Below are 12,794 nucleotides of genomic sequence, written 5' to 3'. Positions count from 1 at the left end.
CTCCTCAGACCTCCCACAGCCCTGCCTGGAGCCACTAAAGGTTCTATACAAAAAAATTTTCCCTATTATGCAGTCGTACTCCCCAAGATGTGTAAAATTGGTGGAGATCCATTTAAAACCCCAAGGCCACCAGGGCACTAAGTATGTCCTCATTTTGACTTTATAGCTGATAATCCTGATTTACCCTGAAAACCTGATCAACTTTAAAGGTCTTGATGCTTTCCAATAAGCACATCGACAGCTGGATGAGATCCAGAGCTTTTCTTTTTGTTCATGAGACAACCTGTCGTCCGAAATGTCTGCATACTAAAGAACTCTTGAGGACAGAAGTGTGAGACGGTAAACTCCATCAGGGACTCAACACAGCAGGTGGACGGGTTCAACATGGGTCGTCTGGGCGCTGAATCTGATCTCCGTGGCCTCGGGGACTTCCTGTCGTGTGGAGGCCACATCTGTTGTTGTGTTAAGACTCACAGCAGAGGATTCAAATGAGTTCAATGTGTCAGATTTAGAAAAAATATTCACCCAGAATCGTTTTATTTTGTGTTTAAGCTGTAAAGCTTTTTTTTTTTCCATCAGTTTTATCATGTGTCAACTCAGCTGCCAGTTAAGCTTCAGTCATGTTCCATTTAAATTAAATCCAGCTTTTTTGTGAAATAAACCAGCAAATTCAACCAGTTAGTCCAAGAGGAGTCTAAGGTGAGTGTTGTTTCCATCATATATGTTTTACACACACACACACACACACACACACACACACACATATATGTGTGTATACCAATAAATAGTAAATAATTCAGTGGATGGATTTTTGCACATAAACCCAAATATATATATAATACATCACTATTTGTGCAAATGGGTCTTAAACAAGCAAATAATGTTGCACAACCCCCCCGGTTGTGCAACACTTCTTGAGTGATGCACATTTGTGTTGTGCAATCTGAAAATGAAGTACAAACACTAATTAAAATCTGAAACAAATATGAGACATTTTTATTTTTTTCTCCTTTTATGAAAAAATACTTTTTTTTTTATTCTCAGTAGATTATATCCTCCAGATCTGAATGCTTTATCAAAATATAGACCGTCAGACAATAAGACCACGCTGTCCTTCAGCAGGGAAAAGGAATAATAGAATACATCAAATAAATTTAAAAAAAATATTTCTTTTGGCTCTTGGATGTATAAAATTAGTTTAAAGTGGGATTTTGAATGTCTGCAGATATTTTGTTGTTATGCTCATATTTTACTCCTGCAGCCCCCCAGTACAGTACAGGTCGTGCTCCCGGTACAGGATGTAGTCTTTCAGTCGCTCTGGCAACGGCAGGAAGCTCATGAAGACAGGAGACCGGAGGCGAAGGCGACCGAGACAACGACGGATCCGCAGGCGACAGAGATGCTGCAGACTGCGGGTGTTTTCTGGAGAAGAGGAGGAGGAGGAGGAGGAAACATGGAGATGAAGGATGAATGTAGATCTCTCTGTGGTCTCTGTTGTCTCTGTCAGGGTAGGGATCGATAAAGTTTCATTTAATTCACCTAGCAGCCTGCAGATGTCGGGCCACTGCTGCTGCTCCATCAGAGCCGCCTTCAGCTTGGAGCACAAGGTCACATGATCCATGTAGTCCAACATGATGCGAACCACCTGACCTGAGAGGTCACTCAGCCAGTAGACAGTGATCACCTCACAGAACTGCACTGACAGACAGGCAGAGGTTCAACACAACAGCTTGACATGTTCAGTCCTTCAGAGGTTCACAGTGGTGAGCTGAACAAACAGCCGCTCACACCTGTGGAGTTTAATCCACACTGCTTCTGCTGCCTTAGAGCTATTAGAGTCTTTAGAGGTGTCCTGCTCAAACAAAACGTTCATCATTTTAGGAAATTAAAGAACAGTTAATAAACCAAATCGGCACAGGTAGTTAAAATATTTTATATATATGCATATATTTTATATATTTCATATTTAACCCTTGTATGGTGTTCGGGTTTGTGGACCAGATTTCATCCGTTTTCATGTTCTTTATCAAAAGAATAATTATACGATTAATAATTTTTTCAATCTCAGACTCATCAACATGAGCCAAGGCCAATGAGTCTGAGTTTGGAAAAATAATTAACCTTATCATTTTGCTCTTGATAAAAAAAAATGAAAGCGGGTCCCACAGACCTGAACACCATACAAGGGTTAAGAGGTGACACAGCAGTTGTCCTACATGATAAAAGGCAGCTTTCTCATTCATACGAATGGAGCCGGTCCAAGCGCACATTCTCTTTGGATTACTTTGTAACATAAATAATGTATTTACTGTACCCTTTAAATCCAGCAGAGAAAGTTAGTAACATCCTGTCTGTGAGCATTAGAACCTGCTATGAGCTGTTTTGGCATCTGAGAAGTGTTTTAACACAAAATCTGCCACGACAACTGACGACTTCATGGATCGTACTTTATGCCTCCAGCTGTTTTAACACACGTCTTGTTCTGTCTGAATCACTACTTACTGTTGAGTTCTGTCTCAGTGTTTCCAATGGAAACAGCAGCAGGCAGCTGTTTGGACTTGAATTAATCAGGTGGATGCAAACAGGACTCCAGTGGGATCATAATGTTGCTCTGTGTTGGATGTGGAAGTAAGCAGCTGTTTGCTAACACGTTAGCCATAGAAACTTTACAAGCTCTTAATATCTCAGTGTTGTGTTTTCAGCCTGTACTGTTGCCCCCAAGTGACCAAAAAATCCCCATATGCAGCTTTCAGGAACCTTTTTCGTGGATCCAACAGTTTAGTGTAGCCCTGCTTATCTTATGTTCAGTTAATACAAGCTTTTACCAGAGCGACCCCCCCGACAAACTGGTGCGGCCCTGTTCATTACCAAAGTGTCCTTTATCACCGTGTTGGTCCATCCCTCGTAGTCTTCGGGGATGTGGGGGCTGTTGCCATAGGGACAGTCAAAGCAGCGTTCCACATCGTAACCATAGTTACACAGCATCCTGAGGACCACCTGTCACACACACACAACAGGCCAAATTATATATCTGTGCATTTAAATAAATGTTTTTGAAAAACATTTAGACAGTGCTAATAAGAGCAACAGTTTACCTCGTCTTTGAGAGCGTACTGCAGGGCGGAGGGGAAGTGCGTTGTGTTTATGCTGCAGTAATAGTTAACGTTGGCTCCGAACCTCAACAACAAGTGGATCAACTCATAGTTGCCCAAACGTAGTGCAACCTTAAAGACACAGTCAGTGGATCAGTGCTCAGGGATCAACAAAGAGGTGGACTGACAGACCAACAAATATTGACTTTGGTGCTGATATTTCTTGACAAACAACAGCGTATCCATCCACCCAGTACATCTGTGCAGCATCTCTGGAAAATACACTACTCACAAAAAGTTAGGGATATTCGGCTTTCAGGTGAAATTTCAGGATGAACCACCACCCATACATTTCCTGCTTCAGTTAGGATTGGTATTTAAACAGTCCTCCTCATCAAGCTGTTCACACTCTGACATCATGAGACCAAGATGACACCTAACTATTGATCAGCAGCACCTCAACACTGGAGGCTTCAAACAGGTCCTCAGACAGAAGTGTCCTCTGAACTTAGAGGGTCACAGAGTGTCATCAGGAGGTTGTAACAGTGATACAGAGACTGGAAGAGTCACAGAAAGGAGAGGAGTGGACGTCCTTTGGCCACATCCCAATTTTACGTTTACCCTCGTTTACCCTCCACTGTTGTTAGATTTTCTTTCAATAAATTGTTTAAAATGAAGAAACTACCATTGCATGCTGATACTTAAATGTCCTACTTTCATGATATAATATCACTGTAGCATTCACTTTTTACATTTTCCATAAATTTCACCTGAAAGTCGAATATCCCTAACTTTTTGTGAACCCTGTATGTTTGGTGAGTACAAATGTTTTTGGTTTCTCTCACACCTGGCAACCTCACCGGGGCACCAAGACTCAAGAAAGCTGCACACAGTCACTGAACTGACTGTCGCTTGTCAAAAAAATAATTCCAGCATGTACAGTAACTCCCCAAAAAACTGCTGTTTGTTTATAGTCAGGCTGACAAGTTCCCCCTCCTGCCAATCTTTATGCTAAGCTAAGCTAACCACGTCTTGATTCCAGCTCTGCACTGAACACACAGACATGAGATTAAAACATTCATCCTCTCCTCTCACAGTACTTATGTGTCACAATCTGTGATCAAACTTCTGCATTTAGTATTTCACCAATAAAATCACATTAACAAATTATTCAGTCTCTTTGTCCCATGGAAGGGTTGATGTTCATGTGTAAAAAAAAAGAGGTAGTTTTCCTTTTCCATCCTCCTTTAAAAGGACTTTCTGCCACAAGCTTTCAGTCATGACCAAGAGCTGAGACTGTAACACACACACACACACACACACACACACAATGAGGCACCTGCAGACATTTGACGGCATCTTGGTTGGCCATGGCGCCGCTCTCTAGCAGCAGTTTGGATGATGGCACATCGTTATTGGAGACAGCGAAGAAGAGTGCTGACTTTCTCTCGTTGTTGTAGCTACGGCGAACACAGGGATGGAGCATGTAGTTGGGGTCGTAACCTGCATCCAGCAACACCTGATGGGAGTTAGGACATTCAGTTGTTGTTGAACTGTAGCGAGTTTAACAGACGCCTGTTAGCAAATCAGACACAAGTATTTTCCCTGTCCAGACAAGAACAAGTATACAGAACACAAAGGCCTGCAACAGTTTCTCAACCTGCAAACTATATACTATACCTCTGGGTTTGGACTGTTGGTCTGGTGAAATGATTGATTGATTGATTGATTGAGAAAGTTGTCTGCTAGTCAATTGATAGTGAAAATAATCATTAGTTGCAGCCCCAATGCAATAGGATACAAGCTGGCATGATAGGTAAGGATGTTATACAATGAAATGATGTGAAACGATAGGATGTTACCAGATGCAGTATGAAATGCTGTACAACTTAACAAGAAACAATACAATTTATGAAGTCTATTACACGTCGCTGTTGAAAACTCAGTTCTGATTGGTCAGTCCTATTTTCAGTCCTATTCTATGATCTGGTATTTCTGTGTAGCAGACTGTTGCTATGTATGACAGACGGTTGCTATGGGTAAGGATGGTATGGATAATAGTTGATGCATTGAATATTACATACATTTTCTTACACTAAGTACAAGTGCCTAGAAACCGACCGATAGTGGATTTTTAAAGGCTGATATAATAGCCGATACAGGCCTGATGATCACCACCACCAGACAGAGTGAGGGATGTAGTTGGTCAGAGATAAAACTATCAGCTACTGACTTTTTGGCTCGTTGCCACAGTTCCTCTGCTCCTCTTCCACTGTACATGCAAAACACGTCCGTGTGTGACCGGTGGAGGCCAGTGGAGGATAATTTGTAAAATGTCTGATCTGAGCCTACCAGACCTCTACAAGTACCAAAAAATGTTACTCAAGTCATTTAGTAAATGTACTTTCCATCGGTGATCATTGCTCATAACACACACACACACACACACACACGCGCATTTACTTAAGTCACTTGTGTTTACATAAACTTACATTCATTTCCTAGAGACTTACCATAACCATAACCATAACCATAACCATAAATCTACATTTTACAGACTGGGACACGGCTTATGTCTCCAATTGTACAAGCTGTTCTCAATCAACCGTAAGTCTGTTGTGTGTCCCTGAAAGTGAGTCATACCACACACACACACACACACACACACACTTACTTTGAGGCAGTTTGTGTGTCCTCCTGCAGCAGCAGAGTGTAGAGGACTCATCCCGCTGCTCTTTACCTCGTCAATAGAAGTGACTGGAATCAGCAGCTTCAGAGCCCTGAAAACACACACACACACACACACACACACACACACACACACACACACACACACACACACACACACAGCGCTACATTTATATCAGATGCAGTAACAAATAATGAGCTAATAAAAATGAGGTGTAATGTTAGAGTTTAAACAAATATTAACATTGTAGCATCAGAGGAAAGAATATAACATTTACTGCAGGTGTCCTCTGTGTGCCACACGATGAATTGGCATGTGTCCTGTGAGCTTGGCAACGTTGGCGTCTGCACCATATTCCAGCAACATACTGATGACAGATGGATCTCCAGACAGAGACGCCTCGTACAAAACGGATGCCTCATCCTGTGCCTGGGACAGAACGTTTGCCCCTGCAGGAAAGACAAAAACAGGAAATTACAAGATAGAAAAATAGCCACTTGTTTTTACGTTCAACTGGTAAAGCCTCGTGCAGCATTTACAGTTTTTAGCTTTAGTTCAGTCTTCAGATGAATATATGTTGTGTTTTTAAGATCTTGATCTGCAAAATAACTATCAGCTTTAACTATGAAATAAAGGCAGCATAATTGCAATATATAACAGCTATTTTTCATTTATTTTATTTTATTTAATATTCTCTTAAAAAGATGCTAGAAGTGAACATCAATCAAAGACACAGCAGTAAAGGTAAAGAAGTAAATCCAGTCTATTTTTCATAAAGATGGGGTCTTTAGTGATAAAAACTAAATGTGTATTAGTGTATTTTAAATACTTTAATTTTCTTTTGTTAAATTGTACCAAACTCAACACTACACTTAAATTACTTCACAATATCAGGGTCCCAAGAAAAGAACTTGCAGTCCCTAAACCTGATCCCTGTGCCATCTACAATGAACTTCTCAAACTCTATTCTGCCATTTCCCTGCTCTCTCGCCTCTTTTCAGGAGAGTCTCCACCACCTCCAGGTGTCCTCCCTGGGCGGCCAGTGCCAGCGGCGTGAGGCTGTAGTGGCTGCGAGGGTCTGGCTGTGCTCCGGCATCCAGCAGCAGAGTCACCAGGGCCATGTTCCCCAGCTGTGCGGCCTCGTGGAGGGGCCGCCGGCCGTGGCAACCCTCCTGGTTCACCTTGGAGCCCTGCTGGAGCAGCAGCCTCACCAAGTCAGCACGGTCTGAGCGGATCGCTGCAGAGGGAACGAGTCAAACAGGTTTTACATCACTGTAGACTGATGTCCAGTGGCCATAGGGAACAAAATATATATCAAGATTTTTCTACAGTGAGCAGTCAAAGTGCTGTTGCATGTGCATTAGACACAGTTTGTGGCCACTAGACACAATTTGTGCACAGGTGATAAGTATGTACAGAGAAATGCAAAACACCAGACCAGTTCATGTGTGTGTGTGTGTGTGTGTGAGCTGTGGCTGAGGCAGACAGGGAAGAAATGATCTGTCTCTGCAGACACTTCTCTTGTGCACAAATTAATCAAAATGTGGCCACGAACTGATCAAAACATGGGAACGTACAGTACCTTGTGCAGATGTAATAGCATTTCAAGCACTCAGTGTAGTAAAATGTGGCCTCTATATGTATTTTTTTCCAGATAATAGGATAATTAAATAGAAGCAGCGCACACATCACATCTTTCTTGTCAGTTTTATTTTGTAAACTTTTACTAAAATACTGAGGTACTTACTGAGGTTCATGACACTTATTTCACAGCCTTAGTCACTAGTTACCTTGCAAATGACATTTTTGGATAAAAGACAAGAAGAGCTTATAGAATATGATGCCAAAAACATTTCACATCTTCAACCTCCCAAATGTCATGATTTGTTGCTGTGTGTATTTTTTGATCATTTATTTTTTTAATAATTCTGAGGTTTGGACTGTTGGTTGGACAAAACTAGCTCTGTGAAAATGTCTCTTTGGGCTCTGCTAACTGTGGCAGCATTTCTCACTATTTTCAGATTTTTTTACATATTAAACAATCAGTTGGTTAATGGAGAAAATAATCACATAGTCACATTTTATAGTAACGTCCTTGTAATAAGTGATAGTTATGAGAAATCCTGCTTTCACATTAATGGATGAGTCACACGGGACATTTTTCTGCATTGAGTACTTTCAATACTTAGAGTATTAAAGCACAGACAGCAGCGTCACGATGGACAACTTCAGAGCAGACCTTGTAGTGACATCATGCTTTCAGCGGTGTCCAAGGTCAAGATCTATTCCCTAACTCACCAGACTGGCCACAGAAACCTTCCTGTGACCTACCTGTAACATCCTCCTCTTACAGTGACTTCAGTCATTGGACAGACATGTGGTGCAATTTTGATATATTGTTTGCAAATGTTTTTAAATTGTGACAAAATGTCTGCTACATGGTGCACTGTGCACGGTTTTGATATTTTTGTATTCATTCTTAGGAACTGTTTATTTTAGAGCACTTTTCAACACTTATGTGGCAATTATAATATGTATATATATATGTATATAGATGGTATAAGATAGAATAGAAGAGCAGATCATAAAACATATAGATATAGAGATCTACTTAACAGATAACAAGTCTTTCTTGCTCTGCTCAGGGCTTAACTTAAATTTTAAACTTAACTTTAGAATAGAGATCAAAGTGAGAGAAATAAAATAGGAAACAAGAGACCTCCTCTCTGGCGTTGAGGCAGTGAAGTGTAGGCCAGCCTACCTATGAACAGCGGTGAGTCCTGGTTGTGGTCCTGGCTGTCTGGCCGAGCTCCATGTTGGAGGAGGAAGGAGGCGTTTTCTATCAGGCCTCGCTCGACTGCCAGAAAGAGAGGCGTCTGCCCGCTGAGAGTCCCACTCTCCACAGAGTCTGGGCCTGAAACTGGACAGCAGGATAATTCACTCTTCGCTCTAACGAACCTCTTTATCATTCATCAGGCCCGTGCTTCATTAATGTGGCCGTGTGTTCTTGTGAAGTGGGCACAAACCTTTGAATGTGAGCTCCAGGATGGTTTGGTTGCTCTGAGCTGCTGCTTCATGGAGAGGAGTCCAGCCTCTGCTGTCTGTCTGTGAAAACTTGTCTCTTTGTCGGACACTAAGATCCTTCAAGAGCCTCTCGCTGCCTGAATGTGTTGCCGAACAGATGCACCATGACATTTGAGTTACCATCAGGTTGAACCATGAGTCAACTTAACCTCCACTAAATCACAAAAATGCCCTAAGGATATGTTTAATGTGTGTTCTTTTACAGGGACATGGTCACAACACAAGCATCCACCTTGTTATAAGCCTTGACCCCCCCCCCCCCCCTCACCTTGTTTTATAGCAGTGAAGACTGCGTTGCTCTCTGCAGAAGCAGGTCCAGAGCTGTGAGGAAAGAAGATCACTCACTGTGTTAAATATAATAAATGTAACTGCAAAACTTCATTCAAACTCATGAGACCGACATTTTGGAACCAGTGCGAATTTCATCACTTAACATCCCTCATAGATCTCTTATAGATTAAAGCCTCACAATCTCTTTTAAAATACAGTTTACAGTATTCGTTTCTTACAGGACCCTGCATGGGGACCTTTTAACCCCTTACTGTCCTCTAAGACTGCTCAGATCTACCTGTCTTTAAGTCCACCAGAGTCCTGGTTAACAAATAAGGATGGATGTACTTTTCTTGAACCAGCTCTTCAGCCCTGGACTACCTCAACTGGTTCAAAAACCATTATCTCCCATCAGTGGTGGAGGAAGAATTGAGAGGCTTTACTTAAGTAATACCACACTGTGAAAATACTCAATTAAAAGTAAATTATTAGTTCAAACTCTTATGTAAGTAAAACTATGAAAGTATTAAAAGTAAAATTCCCTGTCTGTGTTTTCCTTTTAAGGTTGAGCTAATTTTAACTACTTTATATGATCCAAACAAGGTAAATAGATTGTTTAGCTTGATAAGTAGGATTATCAGTCAATAACTTCATTTAGATTCATAATCACTACATTTGGAGAAATGTGGTTTCACTGGACAGAAGGAGGATGAAAGATTGTAATGTGAGAAATAACTGTCAGCTGTCAGACAGATGTCGTGGAGTAAACTGTACAGTATTTAGCTCAGAAGTATTAAGGAGCATAGAATGGAAATACTCAAAGTACAAATACCTTGATATTACAGTACAGTTCTTAAATGTACAACTAGATGTACTTTAATACATTCTACCACAGGCTCACATGTGACTTTCTGCACTAACATCAGCATTTGTGGATCATCAGATTAATGAAAAATAGACCTGATTACATCAATAAATAGCACTGTTGTTTAGATAATTAAAGCAGAGTGCAATCAATTATTTAAGAAGGTTTTTCCTTTGCCAGGCAGTTAATAAAATAATCAAAACTTTATTTCACTGAATTAATTTTACTCCTTTAACTGTAGGAAAACTATAGAGCTGAAAACTAAAATGGGAGCAAGAGAGAGATTCAAATAAATGACATTTATAAATGACAATATTCACTTTATTAACTGGTGGTAAAGGAAAAACAGTAAAACACTTGGAGGTGAATGGGGAATGTGTTGAGCTGTAGATTTCTTTCTATGATGCATTTTAATTATTTATGATATTTATTATTTATGATTATATTTATATGTTATAGTCAAATAATCTTTTAATGCCTTCTGTCCATTTGGGGGCTCCACAGTTGTGAAACATTTAACTGTAGTCTTTTTGCATTTACACAAAAGCTGTTAAGAGAAAATACACTTCAGTGTAGGGGGGGTCGCACGCAGTGATGGAGGACAGTAAAGGACAAACCAAACATCTCAGAAAAATATATACATCTCGGTTCCTCTTCGACTGACCTCCTGCCGTCTCGTGTTGTGGCATCTCGGTGGGCTTCCTTCTGTTTGTTGCCCTCCAGCAGACTCTGTTCAATCATGTACTGAAAGGCTGCATCGTCTACACCATCCTCATCCTCCGTCCCAACTGGCTCAAACTCCATGATGTCCACACATAGGGACCTGGCCCCGTTCAAAAAGAGAATACTCGGTGAGGGCACTTGTGTGTGTTTGTTCAAATTGGGCTCAAACTGGACGTCAATGCATCATGAACACTGCATGGCCACAAGCACGGACCTCTGAGCGCTGAAGCTGTGTGCCATAGTTGTGATTTCAAAACCAGCGGCGTTGATCTACTAATAAACACTAATTCTGCTCTAACAGGCTCCACTCCTCTGCTTCCTGACCTTCCACCAGATGTTGAACCTGGCTGTGATCTGCTGCAGCATTGATGGGTACCAACATATCCCAAAGATGTCAGATGGGGTTGAAGTCAAGCCTCTGTGCAGGTCAGTGAAGTTCTTCACCAACTGGGAAAAGCTTTTCTTTATGGACGAGGCTCTGTGCGTGGGGACACTGTCATCAAACAGAAAAGGGGTCTCCCCAAACTGTTGCTACAAAGTTGGAACCACACTTTTCCTTGATTTTTGTAAATTCATATTCTGTACACTTTACCTCCATTTATATATCATCTTTTATTTCTATCTCATCTCAGAGAGATATATCATGTATATCACGTATGCTTACTTCCCTTCACTGGATCCCAAACAAGGAAAAACAGGCACAGATGAAAAGGACACGAAAGAATGTGGACGCTCATGTAGTGCAAGTAAAAAGTGATCTTGTGGAGGACGAGAAGGCGGGTGGGTGTGAAATGAGTTTGACAGGAGAGGCCTGAGTTTACATTTTGTATAAGAGCAGCAGTTGGCTTTGCTCACTCAGCTAACCTCAACCGAACTGTAGCTGTAATTTACACACAGTGTGCGGGAATATAAGAAGTATTAGCTGTAGCTGATAAGTACATGAACATTTACTGTCTCTGAAAACACACCTGACACACTTATTTACCTTGTGGTTTTGTGTTGGGTTGTCCTGGTTCCACCTACTTGGCTGGGCGTCCCTGCAGATTTCTAGAGGACCTGTTGTTGCTGTTGTTGTTGTTGTTGTTGCTGAAGATGGCAGCAGGAGCAGAGGTCTCTGATATGGGGCTGAGACCAGAGCTGTACGGACACATGGGTTAAATCAATGAACCCATATACCAATGTTTGACCGGCACAGGCCCCCCCGTCTATAGACACATCAGTGAGATTAATGACACTATCACAAGACAGATGTGTTCAAGTGCACCTGTAATTGTGCAGGAAAGAAAAGCGGAGGTTCATGAGCCCCCGGCATGTTTCAGCTTTTCAGCTACAGCACTCTGGCTGGTGGCACGGGGTATGTGATACTTGTTACTATATTTACACCTCCATGTTTGTGCAGTGCAATGATCAGCAGATGTTAGTGGTGACCATCCACCTCAACTCCAGTCTGACTGTCCTGAGGGCAGCATCTACGCACCAGATCACCTTTACTTTCTCATTAAACAGAGCACGCAGCAGCAGGGCTGACAATAACATTTATTTTCCCTAACCTTTTTGAGATTTTAGATATAAAATATGAAAAATGTCTCACAATTCGTTGATTATATCAAATCTCTTGTTTTGGCCAACCAAAAATGTAATATGAAAAAACAGGAGCAGCAAATCCTCACCCCAGTTCTTGCAGCTCAACACAGCAGCTTCATTAACTGACAAGGCCAGAAGTACTGTTGCTTTGTCGTCATGTGATAAGACAATAATGATATATGTAAAACATGCACCATATAAAGTAGAACGATAAAAGGTCTTTAGATTTTGACACGAGTCCTCAACAAGCAGTTTGGGCTACAGGGGCAGCTGTGACAGTAATGGCAGGGTTGGCAGCTCTTCCAATCTGCTTGTCAAGGTGTACTTGAGCAAAATGCTGAACCTCAAGCTGCTCCTGATGGGCAGGATAGCACCCCAGGTCCAGCCCAATTTTAGAAATCTGTTGATAGATTAAGTTCACAGCAGTGGCTTGTTGAATTATGACAGTTTTACTATTAAAGTATGATGTGTCAGATAACTGTTTGGG

General features: G+C 41.4%; 1 protein-coding gene across 1 annotated transcript; it reads right to left on the bottom strand.

Annotated features, from left to right (window-relative positions):
* Positions 1-967: 967 nt before the first annotated feature.
* asb14a (ankyrin repeat and SOCS box containing 14a) lies at positions 968-11,800 on the bottom strand. The gene is made up of 13 exons (XM_070840363.1): positions 11,709-11,800; positions 10,665-10,823; positions 9,134-9,186; positions 8,808-8,942; positions 8,543-8,701; positions 6,773-7,018; positions 6,059-6,230; positions 5,767-5,872; positions 4,432-4,611; positions 3,096-3,224; positions 2,869-2,997; positions 1,540-1,693; positions 968-1,422 (listed from the first exon to the last, which is right to left on the bottom strand). Exons 2-13 carry the CDS (start codon positions 10,802-10,804, stop codon positions 1,250-1,252), a joined length of 1,776 nt encoding a protein of 591 aa, XP_070696464.1. The 5' UTR covers positions 10,805-10,823; positions 11,709-11,800; the 3' UTR covers positions 968-1,249.
* Between the last annotated feature and the right edge of the window lie 994 nt (positions 11,801-12,794).

Source organism: Pempheris klunzingeri, chromosome 2 (genome assembly GCF_042242105.1).
Source record: "Pempheris klunzingeri isolate RE-2024b chromosome 2, fPemKlu1.hap1, whole genome shotgun sequence".
Lineage (NCBI taxonomy): Eukaryota > Metazoa > Chordata > Actinopteri > Acropomatiformes > Pempheridae > Pempheris > Pempheris klunzingeri.
The sequence above is the reverse complement of the archived record's forward strand: the minus strand, read 5'-3'. Positions and strand labels throughout refer to the sequence as shown.